This window comes from Lagopus leucura, unplaced genomic scaffold (genome assembly GCF_019238085.1).
Source record: "Lagopus leucura isolate 7727_CA_CO unplaced genomic scaffold, USGS_WTPT01 Super-Scaffold_100008, whole genome shotgun sequence".
NCBI classification, from domain to species: Eukaryota; Metazoa; Chordata; class Aves; order Galliformes; family Phasianidae; genus Lagopus; species Lagopus leucura.
This window is the reverse complement of record NW_024962265.1, coordinates 24,624,633-24,643,262: the sequence shown is the minus strand read 5'-3', so window position 1 is coordinate 24,643,262 and position 18,630 is coordinate 24,624,633. Positions and strand designations below refer to the sequence as shown.

General features: G+C 37.2%; 1 protein-coding gene across 1 annotated transcript in view; it reads left to right on the top strand.

Annotated features, from left to right (window-relative positions):
• The window catches only part of FOXP2 (forkhead box P2), a 336,972-nt gene that overhangs the window by 283,715 nt on the left and 34,627 nt on the right, over window positions 1–18,630 (top strand). Inside the window, exons 8-11 of the mRNA XM_042872472.1 lie at window positions 1,869–2,082; window positions 3,319–3,423; window positions 12,768–12,855; window positions 15,249–15,332. Coding sequence (XP_042728406.1) covers window positions 1,869–2,082; window positions 3,319–3,423; window positions 12,768–12,855; window positions 15,249–15,332 — 491 coding nt within the window. The remainder of the gene's footprint in view (window positions 1–1,868; window positions 2,083–3,318; window positions 3,424–12,767; window positions 12,856–15,248; window positions 15,333–18,630) is intronic.

Below are 18,630 nucleotides of genomic sequence, written 5' to 3'. Positions count from 1 at the left end.
AAATGGTGTCTGATATGGAAATGCCTATGAAACAAATTTGCACCATTAAAATCCTCCCTGAGGAAAAATTACACCCACTGACATTTATCAGTATTTCTGAATGTTTGGTGAGATCAACCAGTGGATGTGAGCAAAGTGAGGCAGTGGGTGGTCAGAGTGGTGACAGAGACAGTGGGTCACCTCCATTGGTGCAGATTTTGGTGAGCATAGCCTGCAAGCTCTTGTCAATTGCTGGCAAAAATGCATAGCTAATGATGATGAATGTGTTGAAAAATTATGTTCTGTAGCTGGGAATTTTCTTTATCAAGTAGTGTTATCATGTTGTTTGTATCTCTAGTAGCTTCAGTGGAAATAAATAGGAGGCATTACTTTTGGAGCAACCTACATACTTTCACTTGCTAAGAAAAGATGCAAAAGATTAGCTGTGCCAGGCTCAGAAACCAGTGGGAAGTCAGATCTTCCACAAAATTTGTATGGTCTTCTACATTTAATTTAGTATTCTTCAAAAGGGAGGTGTTACTTTATAAAGTCTGGCTGTGACAGAATATGTGTATAGTTATGATGAACTCTTCATCTTTCAATATCTTAATTTCCTGCATTAAATGCATAATACTCATGTAATATGGAGAGAGTAAGAGAACACTCCCAGCTCTTCTCTTTTGTTTTGTGAGTCTTTGGGCAGAAACATTTTGTAATGTAAGTTTCCACGATTTCATGCAAAGATCTCAGTCATTGCAGACACCCTAACACAGATGTGTAAATTCAGTCTACAAACCATTGCAATCTGTGGCTGTGGATGAGTCCTGGAAACCACTAGTTTTCAGACTACAAGTAGAGTAGAGAGCAAATTTGATCTGTATCTGCAATGATCTTGTGGCCAGATTCCAAGACAGTACTGTGCATCAGGCAGACGAGTTTGAGAAGCTCTTCAAATATTTTATGGCTACTCATGACCCCAGGAGATGGAGTCTGCTGTCTCCTAGCCAAGCCTCTGACTTGTTTTTCACGCCAGGGATGGACAAAAAATAGTGGAGGAATTCAATAGTCTACGCTGTGTGTAATTTAATCTATGTATGGGGAATTCTAAATGGCCCAATTTTGTTACCTTTCTGCTTGTTTGTTGCCACTGAATGGCTCCAAAGAGCTGAACCAGTTACCAGTATGTGGTTCTGTGCCGTAGTGGTTTTGTTCTGAATTTTGTTTATTGTCTCTTAAGACACATTTTTACATCAGAACTTTTTTTTAATATGCTGCACAGGATTGAATGAATATATAGGTGTCATTAATTAAAATGTCTTCTGCGCAAATGTTAAACGTGTTAACAGCTCATAGATTTCATTTTTGTCTGATGATTTGTTGTCTGCTTCTTCCACTCCCTACTTAAAAGTTTAAAGAAAATATTAATGTTTCTATCCTTAATATAATAAACTTTTCTGTTTTGAATAAGAGAAATTCTGAAAGTTGAGATAACTGTGGATAAATTATGTTTTCCTGTCAAGAAATGTATTATGTAGACAACAAAAATCTAATCTGCACGTGTATTCAGTTGTTTCAGCTTTTTTAGTTTTTCAAGAAGTGGTTGCAAGTTCTTTGTAGCTTTTGTTCTTGGATCCTTGTGTAGTGTTTCTAGAAGGAGCATGATGTTATTCAAATTGCTGATTTCTGATTGAGTGTTTATAATCCAAGAGAAGACAGCTAGATTACCTGGATTCTAGCTGAAGAAAAATGAATTTATGTTTTACTACACGTTGATTGTGCTGGAAAAACTACATCAGCTTTATTGTTGGCATTAATCCATTAATAACACTGAGCTCATAATATGAAACTCTTATTTTGTTGTATTAGTGGGGCTCTCTTTCGTTTTATAGCTGGCTTAAGTCCTGCTGAGATTCAGCAGTTATGGAAAGAAGTGACTGGAGTTCACAGTATGGAAGACAATGGCATTAAACATGGAGGGCTAGACCTCACTACTAACAATTCCTCCTCTACTACCTCCTCCACCACTTCCAAAGCATCACCACCAATAACTCATCATTCCATAGTGAATGGACAGTCTTCAGTTCTAAATGCAAGGCGAGACAGGTAATTCTGATATGAGATTTCAATTGTACTTATCATTTGATGTAACACTGTTGTTTAGCATCTGAAGTCACATTATTTCAACTCTCAAAATAATATTTAATATAAGTTTTTAAGGTATGGAGAACAGATTTTTCGAAACTGTTTATCAATTGACTGCCACTTTCAGGCATGATGTCTAATTTTGCAGGTGCAAGTGCAATTATTGTAAGTCTTGCTACGCATGAACTTATGATACAATCAAAAATCTCAGAACAGCGTGCTTGTGGGCACTTCTGTGGCTACGTAGCTTCTTTCATGACTGAGTCAACACATTTGGCAGTCAGGCCTCTACTGTTGAATCACACTGCTGTTTTCATAGAAATTTTTGTCCACATAAATTAAATTGTAAATTATTGCATTTTCAAAAAATGTATATCCATTTTATTTTAATTAATTAGCATTTTATATTTTTATATTGAATTAGGAGACAGTAATTAATCACAGGTCATACTGTGACTGTGACTATAGTTTTTAGTTGACATTTTATTTCATTTAAAAAATGGTTCTTCTCTGATAGACCTTTGGAGTAGTACTTTTAGTTGGAATTACTTTTGTGATTGTCTCAGAGAAGCTGTTTCTTTCCTTTTCGACGTGTAGTTGCCCATATCCATGCAGCAGTCCCTTGAATTGTTTTGATATTGAATTTGATTTGCATGTAAGTGAAACTCTTGCAGGGGTTCTAAAAATGGCATGGAGAATAGCAGATTGTATATTAAGTAGTTAATGGCAAAAAAAAAAAACAAAGTGAACAACAATATTTATTAAATATATTTATTTTATTTTATTTACATTTCAGCAGAAAATCTAAATATTTTGTACTAACATTCATACGAATTCTGACTGTCCATCTTCAGTATTTCTCTTCAGAATTGATCACTTCTGAATAGTATATTTTTTATTTATAGGTAAATGTTACGCCAAGGTCATATGGCAGAATTAGCATATGGCGTTACACAGTCATCTTATTTTTTCATCCTTTATTAACAGTCATCTTTGGCTCTATTTCTTCTCTAATTGGAACATCATCTAGCCTTGGCAGTTGAACTATTCAATAGAACGATTAAATTTTTCTGACTGCTCTGAGCTAAATTGACCTGTTTTGACCTGTTTGTCACTGATCGTAACCTGACAGGCGCTAGCAGCCTCCAACGATTATGGCTTTTGAGATGAATCTGATGCCTTATTCTTTTGCTGCAGCTCGTCACATGAGGAGACTGGGGCCTCCCATACTCTCTATGGTCATGGAGTTTGCAAATGGCCTGGCTGTGAAAGCGTTTGTGAAGATTTTGGACAATTTTTAAAGTAGGTTGATTTTTACTCTTGTATGTGTACAGGGTGCTCACAAAAAGCAACTGCTGTGAACAAGCGGGTTTTCACCTTCCAGAACTGCAGTGATGTGAAAAGTTTTTGCTTTCAGTATTTGGGTTTGCCATCAATTGTCTTAATCAGATCATCGAGAAAATGAGTTACAAAGTTTTTCATCAAACTATGATGGGTTTTGGCTTTTTTTTTTCCTTTTCTATTTTTTTCTCCAAAAGCAGTTGTTAGTACTGTTGAATTCATTTAAATTTTCAACAACTGCACTGATTTTCTACCTGAGTACATTATGGTCTGGTTTTGTCAGAAGAGCTATACTTGTTTTGGCATGCAATAGATCTTAATGGAAAGCTACAGATAGGCTTATATAGATGAGTAACTTCAGGGGCTGAGACTCTTATGTTGTCATGGTGCAGCTAACAGGGTGAATGAACTGTTTCATGCTTCATCAACAATTAAGTTAATTAGCTCATTTGAAATTGCACTGCTTTGTTGCCAGGATGTTGGCAGAAACATCAAAAAGATGTGTTTACAAATGGTAGACTACAGGGTATGTAACAGAAGCACCTTAACAGCAGACCACAAGCACTCAGTTTCACAATAACTTTTGTAATAGAATTAGAGAAATACTTTTCATAAAGTATTTTAAATAAATACTTTTCACAAGGTACTTTAAATGCTTTCTCATGCTATCTTTCAATTTTAAATGAAATGATTTACAGCAACTTGCAAATCTTAGCTAGTATATTTCTCTCATTTGGTATTTTTTTGTTTGTAAGTGCATTAAATGGAATGTCAAAATAATGGCTAATTATAAGAGAAAACTGTATAGGACTTAAAAGAACCTGGTGTTAAAAAGAACCCTTGTATTAAAAGGAAAGGGAAATCTCCCAAATGCAATGAATCAGTCTAAGTATTATTAATACTAAGAATTTAAATTAGTTTAATTCAAGCGTGCTCCTTTTCAAGAAAAACCTAAATTTTATAAATGTGTCTATAGTCACTAGGCTGCAGCAATGCTAATTCTATGGCCAGACTTTACAAATCCATTATGTCAGGTCTCTTGTTATAATCCATGATCACTAAAACCATTTTGATTAATGTGGTGGAGGGCTAGGTTTACAGATGCTCTTGCTTTCCTGAACCAAATAACCCTGGAAAATGTGAAAGCCACATATAACATCTTGCTAATTCTGGTGTAGAGTCAATCAGGGTTTACAGCAGCGTCATGGCTTTTGTCCTATATGCCAGCAACAAAAAATATTTGAGAATATTCCATTATTTCTTTTTTTCATTCATTATGTCTTCTGTGCCCTTAAAACAAATAAGAAGTCATGATGTTGAATGGACGAGGTTGTTTGTGAAATGGAAGTGTTTCTTCATTTTACACTAGCGTCAAGATGGAAATCAATAGATAGGACCTTGCATTAGATTCCTTAGTCCCTTTTCATGTCCACACTAATGCAAAATCCCCATCACAATTAAAAAACATTTTCTTTCAATTAAATATCAACTTTTAGTCCAAAGATTGACCATTTTTCCAAACCATTAACTTTATAGGGGATGACAGGACTAATGGCTGTAGTTTTCAAGGCTTTGCTCTTAGACTAATCTCTCTTACGATGTTTTAGGTTTTCTGACTTGAAACAATATGATACCTGTGTTAAAAAAGTTAATGCAAGTATATTGTACCAAAATGAAATATTAATAAGGTACACTACTCCCATCTAGTAGTGTGTATTTCTAGAGTATGCTTATGACAGCTTTGACGAGTACCTGGTTTATTAAGTGAACTCTTAAAGTCCCATGCTGAGAAAATGGTTTACCTAGCAGCTTGCTTCAAAAACATTAAATATTGTGCATCTGAGAAGGAAGATTAGAGAGAAGACACTAGCTTTGCTTCATGTATATAATGATAGAAAAGAATATGTGTGAAGTGATTGTTAACTTACAATATATGACTTAAAGTCATTAAAGTCATTTTCACTTTTACTTTTGTTTGTCCAGTATGAACTTGTTTATATTTATAAGACAACCAGAGGACACTGCAGTTATCCAGAATCATTTTGAGATATTCAGAATAGTTGAAGCAGTTACATGTTTGCTGTGGAATAGATTTGTGTTTCAAAATATAAGCATTGGTTTCAAGAAAGTGCAACTGATCTTTATATTTCTGTACATACAGGAATACTTAATCCTGTGTCTTTTCTTGGAAATACTTCAACTCTAAAGGCAAAAATACGGTTTATATTTTATGGAGCAGTTTTCTCTCTTGACAAAAAGGGTGTTAGATTACAGTTGTTCGTGCATGCAAGATACATTTTGTCTTTTTTTTTTTTTTTTTTTTTTTTTTAAATAGCTTTTGGCTTAAGAAAAACTTAAAAATGAAAAGACACTTAAGAAAAAGTAATGACATGACTAAAAGGAAGCTGACAAGAGTTTAACAAAATGCTAGATAATGAAGCAATTAGAAGGGTGCCAAAAATTCTTCCAAAAATTTATAATTGTACTGTAAAACAGATGTTGACAGAAGCTGGTCTCCAAGTGAGGAACCCAGTAGATCACTAAAAGCATTTAATAGCAGTTCTTCGCACTGCTTTTACAAATGTCAGAGTGCAATAATACATGACAAAACTCGAGTGTATTTTGTCTGCAAAATTAATTATCATTCCGTTGGTCCTAAGGCAGTTTGAGTAGGAAGGATTCAACTTGTAGATCTTAAATCAAAAGATTTACAATAGAGCAGTCCAGCCAGCAGAGAAGTGTTCTTTAACCTTCATGCAGCCGATGCCTGCAAACACAGCACAGTCCACAGCATGAAGATGGGTAATGTTCTCATCCATAGAGACAGGGAAGAAAAATCATGCTAGAGAAGGTAGGCCAGCTTTCCAACAGATGGTGTTTGCTGTTGAGTCAAGAGAGTGCATTTAAAGATCTACAAAGAGCAGTGACCAAGCATCAGAAGTAGGATGACAAAACAAAATTGTAAAAAGAAGAAACTTACTTAATGAATTACAAGTAATGCCATATTAAACTCGCTGTGTTTTTTCATCTTTTATCTACCAAATGATACACAGTGTCATGTTCTCTCTTTGTTAGTGTGTTGTTCATTTATTTTTTGTCTTCAACTACATAGCGTGGCTATAAAATTATGACCTCAAGAATCTTCTTTGAACTTGTCAGAATGTTGTTTCGTTTGGTGACAGTGCCACCATCTCTCCAAACTAAGGCATCTGACATAATCAGCCAAATGAATAGTGACAGCTAACATTTTGTATTTAAACTCCTGTCAATGTTTAAACATAAAAAGCTTGATGCAAAATAAATCAAACACCACTGATACGCAAGTGAAACATTTTGTTGAAACAATCCCTGACACACTCGGATTTAAAGCTGAGCTCTCTTTAGCTTTTGAAACGTTGTAACTAAAAATGAATTTGAAATTCTTGTAGTTAAAATTGAATCGATAATTTGTAATATATGCACTGCGAGGTAACAAGCGAGTTTATATCTGTAAAAGCTACTTGAAAGGAGAAACACACATCAAACAAATTGAAAGGATCTCTTATTGCGCTTTTTGTCACTCTGCAATGTTTACTTAGCTGTTTTTGGAGAGGTGACTGCATGTTTACACTCTGCTGTGTGTGTAAGTCACACAGCCAGCACGCAGATCCAAGCAGTTTTTAAGAACGTCAGTCGACCACATCATTTATTCCATTTTGAAAACAAAAATCAATATACCTATAAAGTGACCCATAAATTAGAACTGGCTCACACAATGTTTGTTCAGTGCTGCCTTTCTGAAGGCACCCTTTGCATTTTTTCTTCACCTCTCTGTTTGAACTGCAGTCACAGTAAGAGGCTCATTAGGGGACATTAGGGACTGGAGCTAACCAGAATTCCAGAGCTTGCTTTGCTCTTATTAATGCATAGTAGAGTAGAATGCATTTAAATATTTCATAGGCATTCAGTAATTTGTGTGTAATCGCCTTGTTAGCAGACCAGTAGAAGTAGAACAGGTCTGTGAAATGGTGTTAGTGATTGCATGGGTAATTTACAGACCTTTGCCATCAGAAAGAGCATTATTGGTGACTAGAATGGAGCTGTGAAATAGAACTAGCAATAAGTAAAAAAAAAAACTTAATAAAGGTTTTGTAACAAGCATCTTCAGGGATAACAACCCACTTGGTCCTTTTGAAGCAGCTACAGTTTATGACATATGCAATATATCAAATGCATAAGATAGTATTATGAAGCATTCATATGAAAAGGGTATTTGCAACATTAGTTCCAACTTCCTGCGAGGGACATGATTAAATGATTAATGAAATGTCCTTTTGCATATGCATTTCGAAACAGCAATTAGGCACTGACTGAGAAAATCCACCAATCCTCTCATTTTTCAGTATTATCTCATTCTTGATTTATAAATCATAGAGAATTTTTAACAGCAATATGTAGTACCTGAGACAGTTATAAAAGCATAAAAGAGAATAATTTGAGTATAAAATAGTCATAAGTACATAAATTCATAATTTAATGTTAATACCAAGCCTATTTATTTAGTCACGTTGCGTTGTATTTTTATCTGACACTATTTCTGTACTTTGATTGGCATAATTAAGTAGAGGGAATGAATAGGCACTACTATTTTACATATCACTGGTAAACAATAGCGAGGAAAGGGAGATGTGGCAGAGGTATGTATGTGTTTTTCAAGTTCTCAGTAATCCACTGGAGGCTGTTCTATAAATGATCATTGAAGGGCTGCAAGCTAGCCTATAATTACAGGAAAGAAAGTGGCAGCTCTGGCATTTCATAACTATGTGTCCTCGAAAAGTGCTTTGTGAGTTTGTCACCAATGATAATTTAGATAGAGGCTCATTACTGAACATCACAACACTTTAAAAACCTTTCGCCTTCATACAGGAGAATAAAGGACTATTTTAATGGCAAGGTTCTTTTGTGTTCCACTGAAAAATTCAATCAAGACAAAACCTCATTGACTATTATTGTAGTCTGCAGTCTCTGGTCTAATAAAAGCAGCATAGATAAATTGAATGGGTTTCTAAGACTTGAGCGTATCAATGCAAACACTCTGCACTTTTTTCGCTCTAAATATACAGTGATGGAGTATCACTAAAATGTAAACAAGTGTAAAAACCTTTCTTACCTAAGTGAGCTAATGCAAGACAATCAGAAGTGCCAAACTGTCATGTGAATTCCCTTACTGTCTTGCACCTTAGTATTTATCAGTGCGTTGACACATGAACACACAAACATAGGAGACGGTTGTGTGTTGTACCTCTGGTAGTTACTGACGGGACCACACGCTTCATTTTACTCTTGCATTTTAAGAGGTAAAGGTAATAATATTGGTATAAATTCCTCAGGATAAAAACTATTACCCTGTTACTTACTTCTGTGAATGCACTGTTTTTATTTCTCAGAGGTAAATCTGTCACATTTCTTAAAAAATGAATTTAAATAGTGTAATTAGAAAGAGTAAAGGGCATAATTGGCAGTGACACTTCGAAGCTGTAAAGATTTTTTTCCAACATTTTTAAGGAATTTTGGGTTGAATTTTATAACAGAAAACAATCAAGTTCCAGAAAAATATTCTCTCCTTTTAAAAACGTGTGACTGAATTTTAGTGCTTATTAAAGGCAGGCTTCTAATAGCTCTGGCTGGAACTGAGCGAGGCGCAGATGGGTTCTGTGTGTGTTGCTCCATGTAACTCTGCCTGTGCACCTCATCCTGACCTATAGAGCTTTGCTATTTTAGTCCTGGGCTGCTATGGAGAGAGACTGACAAGAGTGCTGAGTTGTATAGAGGTTAATTGATACAGGTAAATGTCCACTAGAATCTTTGTTGAAACTATCTCTCTTCTCTCTCTAATGGTGTAATGGTGTATTATCTTTTGCTTTGCAGAGTCTGAATCTGTTTGCAAAAAAGTAGTAAAAACTTTGGGTTTTATTCCAGGGCATTCCTAGGGTATATAAATCCCTATCTCCTTTAAAACACGCTGCACTGTTTCTTGTCAATAATACATTAATTCCAGTCTGCTTTACAATGCTTTGTGTAGTTCATAATTTGCCTTGTTACTTCCTAATACACTGCAAATATAATCAGGAGAAAATCCTGTTTCTTTCAACAACCGAATAAGCAGCAAAATAATGGAAGAGGCTCTGTATGTGTTGCACAGCCTGCTTCACATTTTCAAACCAGTAACTCATCCCTTCAGGAACACTTTCCAGTCCTCCAAAATGTTTCCTCCCCTTAAAAAAATAGCCAGTGTTTTTCTCAATTGTAAATCAAGTTAACACGAGATTAGTAAAGGATGCGGACAAGATAAACGATTGGGAATTTGTTGATGAAGTATGAAAGCTGACCAGCACAACTTTCACATAATTTAAAAGTCAGGGCAAGAAACAACAACAACAACAAAGAAAACACTTGGGAATGGTTCCCAGCCTTCTGGAGGAAAGAATGTGTGTCTATTTTGGCAGATCATAGTATACTGGGCCCTAAAACTACAGCAACCTTATATAGAGAAAAGTTATTTTAGAGGTTTTTAAAAATGCATTAGATCTTGGTTTTCTTTCCCCGCATTGCCTGTACATGCATGAGAAATAAGCCCACTTCACAGGAAAACAAACAAACAAACAAACAAACAAACAAACTCAGAGAAAAATAATACTGAGAACAATTTTTACACTCTTAATGTTTCTACAAAATAACTTTTCTCCAAAATGCTTAGCAGAAGCAGCCACATGATGTGAAAGTATGGCATAAGGGTGCGTATCTCTCCCACTTTCTGAAGATGACTGTTAACTCTCAAGGAACAGACTGCAGCCTGCTGAGCTACCATGTAATCAGAGCAAAATTACCCTGCACCAGACTTTATTCTCTCTCACTGCATCTTGCTGTTATATTTAAAGTTTAAAGTTCCTCAGGGCAAGGACTGTGTCTGTGTCTATTTTGTAAGGTGTTATGCAAACATATGGTGTTGCAGTAACTAATAAATAATCATGAGAAGACAATAACCTCAGACTCTGGCCAGGAGCTTCTACACCATTACTTACTGTCACAAGTTCTGTGCACACACATGTGGAAACACGGTGATGTGCACTGCTGCTTGTGGTGATGATACATAGGTAAAATCTGTCTCCAGTTCTCTTTCCGACAACCGTGTATCCAATTAACTGAAAACAGTGAACAGTTGTATTTGTACGCCACACACTGTCATGTGTAACTGAGGGAGTAAAATTATTTTGAGTCAGAAATTCAGAACACAAGTGAAAGGTACATTCTGAGCAGTTAGCTGCTGCTTGCACAGATTGTGCAGTTTTGCACAAGTTAATGAGGTGGGTTTCACTGAAAATAAAAAACTGTAGGTTTTATGTCACACACAGTGGAGATGCATTGTCATTGGTGATGCTTTAACATAAACTGCCAAGCAAGCATACTGGTAAACAACTATATAATAAAAGAATGAGCAAAAGCTTTCCTAATTACTTGCATCTTCCCCAGCTGTTCCTCTTGCATGGACAACAGAACTTGACTGTCTCATTTGACTCCCCCACAGACCCCATCCTTGTGCCCTAAACTCTGATGTCATTATTTAAATTGAAGATACAAATCACAGAAAAAAAGTAAGATATCTGACTGCCCTATTTTTTCACTTCTTCTGAGAAACACATTCTTCAGATAGATCAACAATTAAATAATTAAATACTTCTGTAAATAATTCTGCTAAAAAAGGGAAAAGGAGAAACTTGAGGGTGGCTCTGAACGTAATGCCTCCCATGATATTATGTTGGCCCACTACATCAGATGCAGATGGTGGTGGTATGGCAGTAGAGGTTGAACCTTCCTGCCAATATCCCCTTACATGTTGTTGCCATCTGACAGATGGCAGCAGAGGGGCAGTCTGACACACTGATGTCTGACATTGAAGTGCATATAGAGCAAAGTTGTGTTCACTGAATTCCTCAGTTCCTTAAGGCAGCAGTGACACTGGGTGCAGGTTATTGTGCTGGTGCAGATTATTACAAGTGTGGAATGCAGGCTCTTGTTCATTGCTGGCAAAGATGCAAAGCTAATGGTGCTATGTTCAAAAATAGGGTTTGTAGCCAAGAATTTGTTCTATCAAGTAGTGTTGTTGTGCTCCTTGTAGCTGTTGTAGTTTCCATGGAAATAAATAGGCATTACTTTTGGAGCAACTTATGTGTATTTCTTCGTGGTACAAATAGCATATAGTTCCTGTAGCTGCAAAACCACTGGTGAATGCACAGAACTTACCTCTTCTTGCAAACTGAAGAAGCCAATAAATCCACATTCAGAGGTAAAACTCCTTTGCTCCCTTAATCCTGATCCTTAAGTTTTCTCACAGGAGAGCAGCAAACCCACTGTTAAAGCTCCATGAGGGGTTTCTTTGATCCTGAAAGAGAACAAACAGAAATCACTGTCCTTCAGGAAAAAACAAAACAAAACAAAACAAAAAAAAAAAAAAACCAGGACTGAATGAGCTCTGTAAAGAAGTATATACCCCATGGAATCCTATGAGACAGTCATTCGGGTGTGGGCTGTACTTTATATACAGGTACCCACCCCCCGTGGTTCTCCTTCCGTGATGCAGTGTGGGGTTTTTTTGCTAAGCTGGCACGATCGCGTAGCCTGAATCTCCCCCAGGAGGCTTGCTATGTGTGTAAGGTGTGTAGTTGCTCCTTCACATGCCTTTACATTGCGCACCATTCCTCAGATCGTGGATAACTGCCATGATCTTCAGAGGCTCCTTCCAGAACCTGCAGTGAAAGTGAGTGATGCTCCCCTGTTGTCTCTGTCATTCCCGGCTCTGTTCTGGGAAGGGGAGATGACGTTCTGTTGTTGCTTATGCTTTAATGATTGAAGAAGATCAGATGGAGAAATCTAAACAATTCTGCATTAATTCGTGGTAGTTCAAGCAGCCTAAAAGCAATTATATCTTTTGAAGAATCATTTATAGGGTGGCTGTTTATCTGCACCAGGAACAGCTCAGTGACAACCAAATGCTGACAACCAGTTATGTCGGCTTTTAGATGGCTTCTGTGATCTGGGAGATCGGAACTGGGCATCTGGCAGTCATCACGGAGAAAGTTTGTGCAACTAAATGAAATAATCAGTTTTGTACTTTGTATTGTTGTATCTAAGGCATGTTCTAACTAGATCTTTTTGCATAACTCCCATTGAAACTAATGGAAGCCATATGCACAGGAGAGAAAAATGGGCTCATAAAGAAATTTTCCTGATCTTAACACTGTCTTATTAGTGTTCTCTTTCTTCCCTAGGCACCTTAACAATGAACATGCGTTGGATGACAGAAGCACTGCTCAGTGTCGGGTGCAAATGCAAGTGGTTCAGCAGTTAGAAATACAGGTTTGTTACAGGAGTGTATTTATTATTTATTTACTATTAATCTAGACTAACTTGAAAACATTTGCCTTAATAATTGTGGCTTAAAGCTGTATGTTTCTTGCATGAAATTTGTGGATATTCATGAATGAGCGTTTTTTTACTTTTAAGATTTTTTCACCTTATAAATTATGCAATAATTATCTAACATCAGCATTGTCTACAGTATTTTGCTTGAACTAAGACCCTAATGCCATTCATCACAAACGAAAAATACTGTCCCTGCAGCAGGGACTGGATCCAAGTTCTCTTCTCTCCTTGAAATGCTAGCTCAGGACCCTTCTGCCTTCAGTCCCAGTGCGTATCTGTGCTGTGCTGCCAGACAGAGGAGCAGCAGAGCTCCCTGCCCAATGGAGGGCGTTTTTCTGGAAGCAGATGGTAACGTCAGACCCACTCAAGGAGTTCTCTGGGGAGGTTTGTCCCCAAGCAGCTCCATGGCTGGAACTGTGGACCTGATCAAACTTCAACTGTTAGAGCTCACGGCATATTTGTGATGTTCCATCTGTTTTTCTGAAGAAGCACCAAGTACCTTGTACTTGTACAAGTACTACTCCTGGTAATTGAAACAACGCTTACATGGTGCTGAGGCTTGGCACCCCAGAATGACCATGCAGGATGCTCATATGGTGTGGTTCTGTGCAGGATGGCACTCCTCAGAACTCCAGCCTGTCTTGGAAGAGTTCAAGGGGGCCTAAGGACTGCAGGGAAGAGCTGAGATCGTTTTTCCAGTTTGTGGAAATACCTGGGAAAAAAAAGACAAGTGCCTTGAGGCTTTCTTGCCTTACAGTGTATGTTGCCTCATTGTTTTTGTGCATGCAAGAATACTTGTTCTCCTTTCAGCCAAGGCCAACAATTCCATTCTCTCATATTTTAATACTGGAAACCCAATGCAATGAGGGGAAAGTGAAACAATGTCATTTATTGTCATTTGTCTTGAAGTGGAAGTTTTATAAACCAAGGCAAAACCATAGTTTCTTTTATAAGATTTACAGGACAGCGTTAACTTACTTTTCTGTCATGAATTTACGTCGTGGCAAATAGCCTATCTCTAAAACAGCACGCTCATAGTATAAAGCTGAAGGAGAAACCTTTTTCCCACTTTCTGCCTCAAGTACTCTTTTAATTAAAGTTGCACTGACCAAATTTTAGCCTGTACACCCAGAGTATCTGCAGTTATACAGATGGCTTCCCATGGTTTTGAATTACTTGCAGGCTGGTTTGCTTCGTCCAGTCTCAGTCTGTAGGTGTACCTCTTGAGCTGAAATCATGCAAGAAAGTACTATAGAAGTCTGGAAAGAGTCAGTGCTAAGCACCAAGTGATTGAATTGATTGAAGTTTCAAGTTAATGCTGTAATCGGTTCGCATATATCCAAAGCCAGCATCACAAGAATACAACTTCGAGCATTTCGTCTTCATTTGAAAAGAAATGATTCTTTTCATGTTGTACAATACATTTTCCTCTTTTAGGTTCCGATAGAACAAGTAACATATTATAAACACTTCTTCTTGTTTCTTTTTTATTATTTTTATTAAATAATTGGAGTCTGAAAGTGCAAACATTCGTGTAGCATGGGAAGAGAAAACAGAATCAGTTAGGAAAAGGTGCAGGTTTAAGTAATGTGATGTCTTCTAAAGGCAGCATAAGGGCTCCTGAAGAACTGTTTACCATTTAGAAAGGGTATGCTGTAACGTAACAGCACAACTGAAGATTTAGCTTGCAGTGTGACCAATTATGCCATTTCTTGCTTTGTCTGACTGATAGAGAAGTAGGGTCCATCAGTTGTAATGAGACTCAGCGCAGTGTAGATGCCGACTCGGTGGCAGAGTTCAGCGTTTCACACTGCCTGGTCTCTGTCACTCTATTGAATTAGATTGATGATGGCAGATTGCAGGGGGCACTAACTGGACCTCAGTGGGAAAGGATGAAGTGTGGAGACAATCCTGGCAGGCTCTGTGCTTTGAGGACCCTTCACCCCTTCACAGCTGCTGGCACTAGTCCATAGCTAACAGTGTCCACAGGACTTTAAAGAGACACTATGGGCCTTCTAATTTATGGTCTTACTAACTTGTTACTGTCGAGGCTACTGTGACCTCAATTCTCTTATTGACAAAAAGATGAAGTGTTATTTGTTTTCTCTGACCTTTTAGCATATGAAAGGCTGTAAAAGTTGTGGGTTTTTTTTTTTTTTTCCAAGTCCCAAAGTTGCATTTCCTCCCAGATAAGTTTCTACTGACATAGCCTTTTATATGCAGGAATCATTACACTGAGACAAGCTCAATGATAAGATGTATCACTGCAATAAAATAGCTGTATCAGTCATTTCTAAAATGTTTCTGATCTCACTCTTTCTTAACAGCTTTCTAAAGAACGCGAACGTCTTCAAGCAATGATGACCCACTTGCACATGCGACCCTCGGAGCCCAAGCCATCTCCAAAACCTGTAAGTGCATATTGCTTTATAAACAGTAAATAGGTCTACAAATGTAGCAGACTAAGAAAATGAACAATTTAGTGACAGTTGGAAAACAATGAGTGTGATGAAAAATACGGCAATAAAATGAAAGTAAAATGCAATAGCTTGTCAAATTGTATGTTTCTTTAAAAGTAATGCTATCTTTTACAAAATCTATCCAATCTACGCCATAGGTGACACTAAACAAAGTACACCTATAACTGTCCAAATCATTGCCTTGAGACTGAAACCAGAGAATCTTTTTTTGTGATAGATTCACAGATATTAGAAGGAAACCCACTTTGATAGATTTGAAGTTCACTGAAATCTGTGGCAATAAAAAGTAAATATAAAAAGAAAAGAATCCAAGTCCTTACAAAATTTCTTAAATTACTTACTAGAGACACCAATAAACAATTTGTCATTCTTAAACAAACAAAGGAACAGCCTCTCATATCCAGCAAACGTAATGATTTTTAAGCACACTTATTGCTTAATTTCTGCCAAGAGTGTACTGTTAAGCATCTCCTGTGGTGATGTAGGGACAGTGGGAAGTCACGACTGGTCACAGCCATTCCAGGGCACTGTTCCAGGCTCAGCCATGTGGCTGGAGCTGCAGCCAGAGCCAATCTTCGTTATACCCAATGTGGATTTGGAAGTACTGTCTGATGCAGGTCCAGTTCTGCACTGCTGGGGTGTCAAGCGTCACAGGACTGGCATGCAGAGATTCACTGGGCTTATAATGCAAGCTGTGTGATATGTTAACTGTTCATTAATGTTAGCTGTGACAGCAACCTCTGTACGTTCAAGTTCTTGCAAATACGAAAAGGATACGATAGCACTTGAAGATGAAATGCTGGGTATCGATGAAAATCTGCGTCCATCAAAGTCAGGAAATGTAGGCAGAAGAAACACAATCTGTTTTAAAGAGCAAGCTTGGATATCACGCCCAGTTAGTGTTTACGTAAAAGGAGAGCATACTCTGTCTCTTGTGTTTCCAGCTCCACGTACTTCAAAGAAAATCTTTGTCTGAGGACCCACTTTATAATCTGATGATGAATGAAGAAAGCGTTAGCATTTCCTTAACCCCTACCTTTGTGAGAGAAAATTTAGATGCAGCATTTTTTCTTTCATTAGTCTAACTAAATTCTAGTTTTTATTGTCGATTATCTAGAAGGAAAAGGTGCTTAGAAACTTTAATTTTGTTATGTGTGGCTTGTATCTGAATTAAGCAATCTGAGGGTTTTTTCCATTTCCGTGCATTGTGAAGTTCTTCTGTCACACAGACTTCTCAAGCAATTTGTGTTGGGTTCAAAATGCTGCTGAACTGTGTGGGAAAAGGTTTTCAGAACACATTTCTACTGCTTAATTATTTTAACCCCAGATGATCAGTAGTCTATCAAAATTTTGAGAATATTGTTTCTTTACAGTTTTAAGCGACTGTCTCATTTCAATAAGATTATTTTTCTCATTCCTTCCTATAGTATAATGTAGATAATCACAAGACAGAATAATTGTCTCATAAATCCATCAGGAATCTGCAGCTTGTTCTTTTCCAATTAATTATTCAATCAGTAAATTTTTTAAAACTCCAGCAGCATGGTTACATCTACACTAATAAAGAATTTTCAGCCTATAATCCAAAACAGAACCTGAATGAATAATGTAATTGAAGTATTACATTACATAAACCACACATGAAAGAATTGCTAATTGCGTTTGATGGTGGGCAATTAATACAGAATCTTAGATGAGCGATTTAAAATGAAACCACAGTTTAAAGTTCCCTTTGGAACTAGAGATATCTGAAGTGGTGAGCTGCACTACTGGCCTCAAATTGGTTTGAAAGAAGAGTGGTCAATACAACTCCCTCCGCGGGGCGGGGGGCCCCCCCCCCCACACACTGTACAAAAGAAGCTTCAAAATTGATATGATAGTAGAGATTTATGGTCTCATGTGCAGTGGCTCAGTTGAGACGGCCCACACATTTGATAAATATTAATAGCATGAATTTATTACCAAGGAGAAATGAGCTCTGTTGGTTCATCACTGCACCCTTAACAGCTATCAGTACATGAACACAAGGTGCAACCGCACTGTCTATTATATGACCCCATTTACTCTCTGAATGGTACTTCATTAAATGGTACCTTTTGGCCATGCTATGGATGGATGAAAATCAAAGTTATCAAGGCTGCGAGTCCTGAATAATGAGTTTCACCCAACCTTGAATATATTCAGATGAGCTGAGGTGGCTAAGTGCTCATCCTAGGTTTTACATGCTTTTCTTTAGTTAATAATAAATTCTATTTTATCAGTTCATGATTGCATGCCTACAAACATGTTATGCTTATTATTGCTGGCTAGGAGAATAAGTTACCGTAACATTGTAAACATAGTAGTTTGAATCTGCACAGATGGAGAATTTCTGCACCTTTTGTAATTTTTGACGTGTCTGTAACTATCTAGTGGCTACTGTGTTTTGGCTGCACGTTAGCACCGTACCTGAAGTTGTACGGTTTTATGCTTTATTGTGTTGTATTTTCTGGTTGGCAAATAGATAGGTTAATGCGTCTCTCAGTGAAATGCTGCGGAAGTAAACCTTCTCCCCCTCCCCCCAATTTGCATGCTTGCTTGCAAGAGAAAATCAAATACACAATTAAAAGCTTTGATATTTAAAAACAAAGGTTAACAATCCATACATAAGAAAAGTGTATGCCGCTTAAATCTTCCTTCATTTCTCAGACTCTTCAAAAACACTTTCTGCTGTGGACAAGCTTAAACTCTTAGCTTTGTGAACGTATTAAATAAGGCATTTGGTAGCATTATCTGAGCTTTTTTTATGTACGTAACAAAGAATTCCCAGTCCAGTCTGCTGGCTTAGAGTACAAGCAGAGGAACAGTCTGTGGTTTATTGGGAACAGATGCACTTGGGGATGCCTTCAGGGTGCCAGTCGTTATTATTAGAACTGCTAATGTGCTTCTTCTGGCTGCTGCCCAAGAAAGAAGAACAATTAGCTGGCATATGTTAATTTTTGTTTCCCTAACAAATCTCTCTACTGACTAAATGTGTAAAACAAATCCACAAAGAAAGATCAATCAATGCTGTACACATCATTTTCTCCCCATTAAAAAGAGGTTTATCTTAAGAAGTGTATTTGGGATTTGAAAAGGCAGGTGTTACTAAATTATACACAAAACCCAAATTTCCTGTGTTTAGCCACTTGCAGTTACTCCATACAGCTGAAGAACAATTAATATTGGTTTTCTCACTCAGCTCTATAAA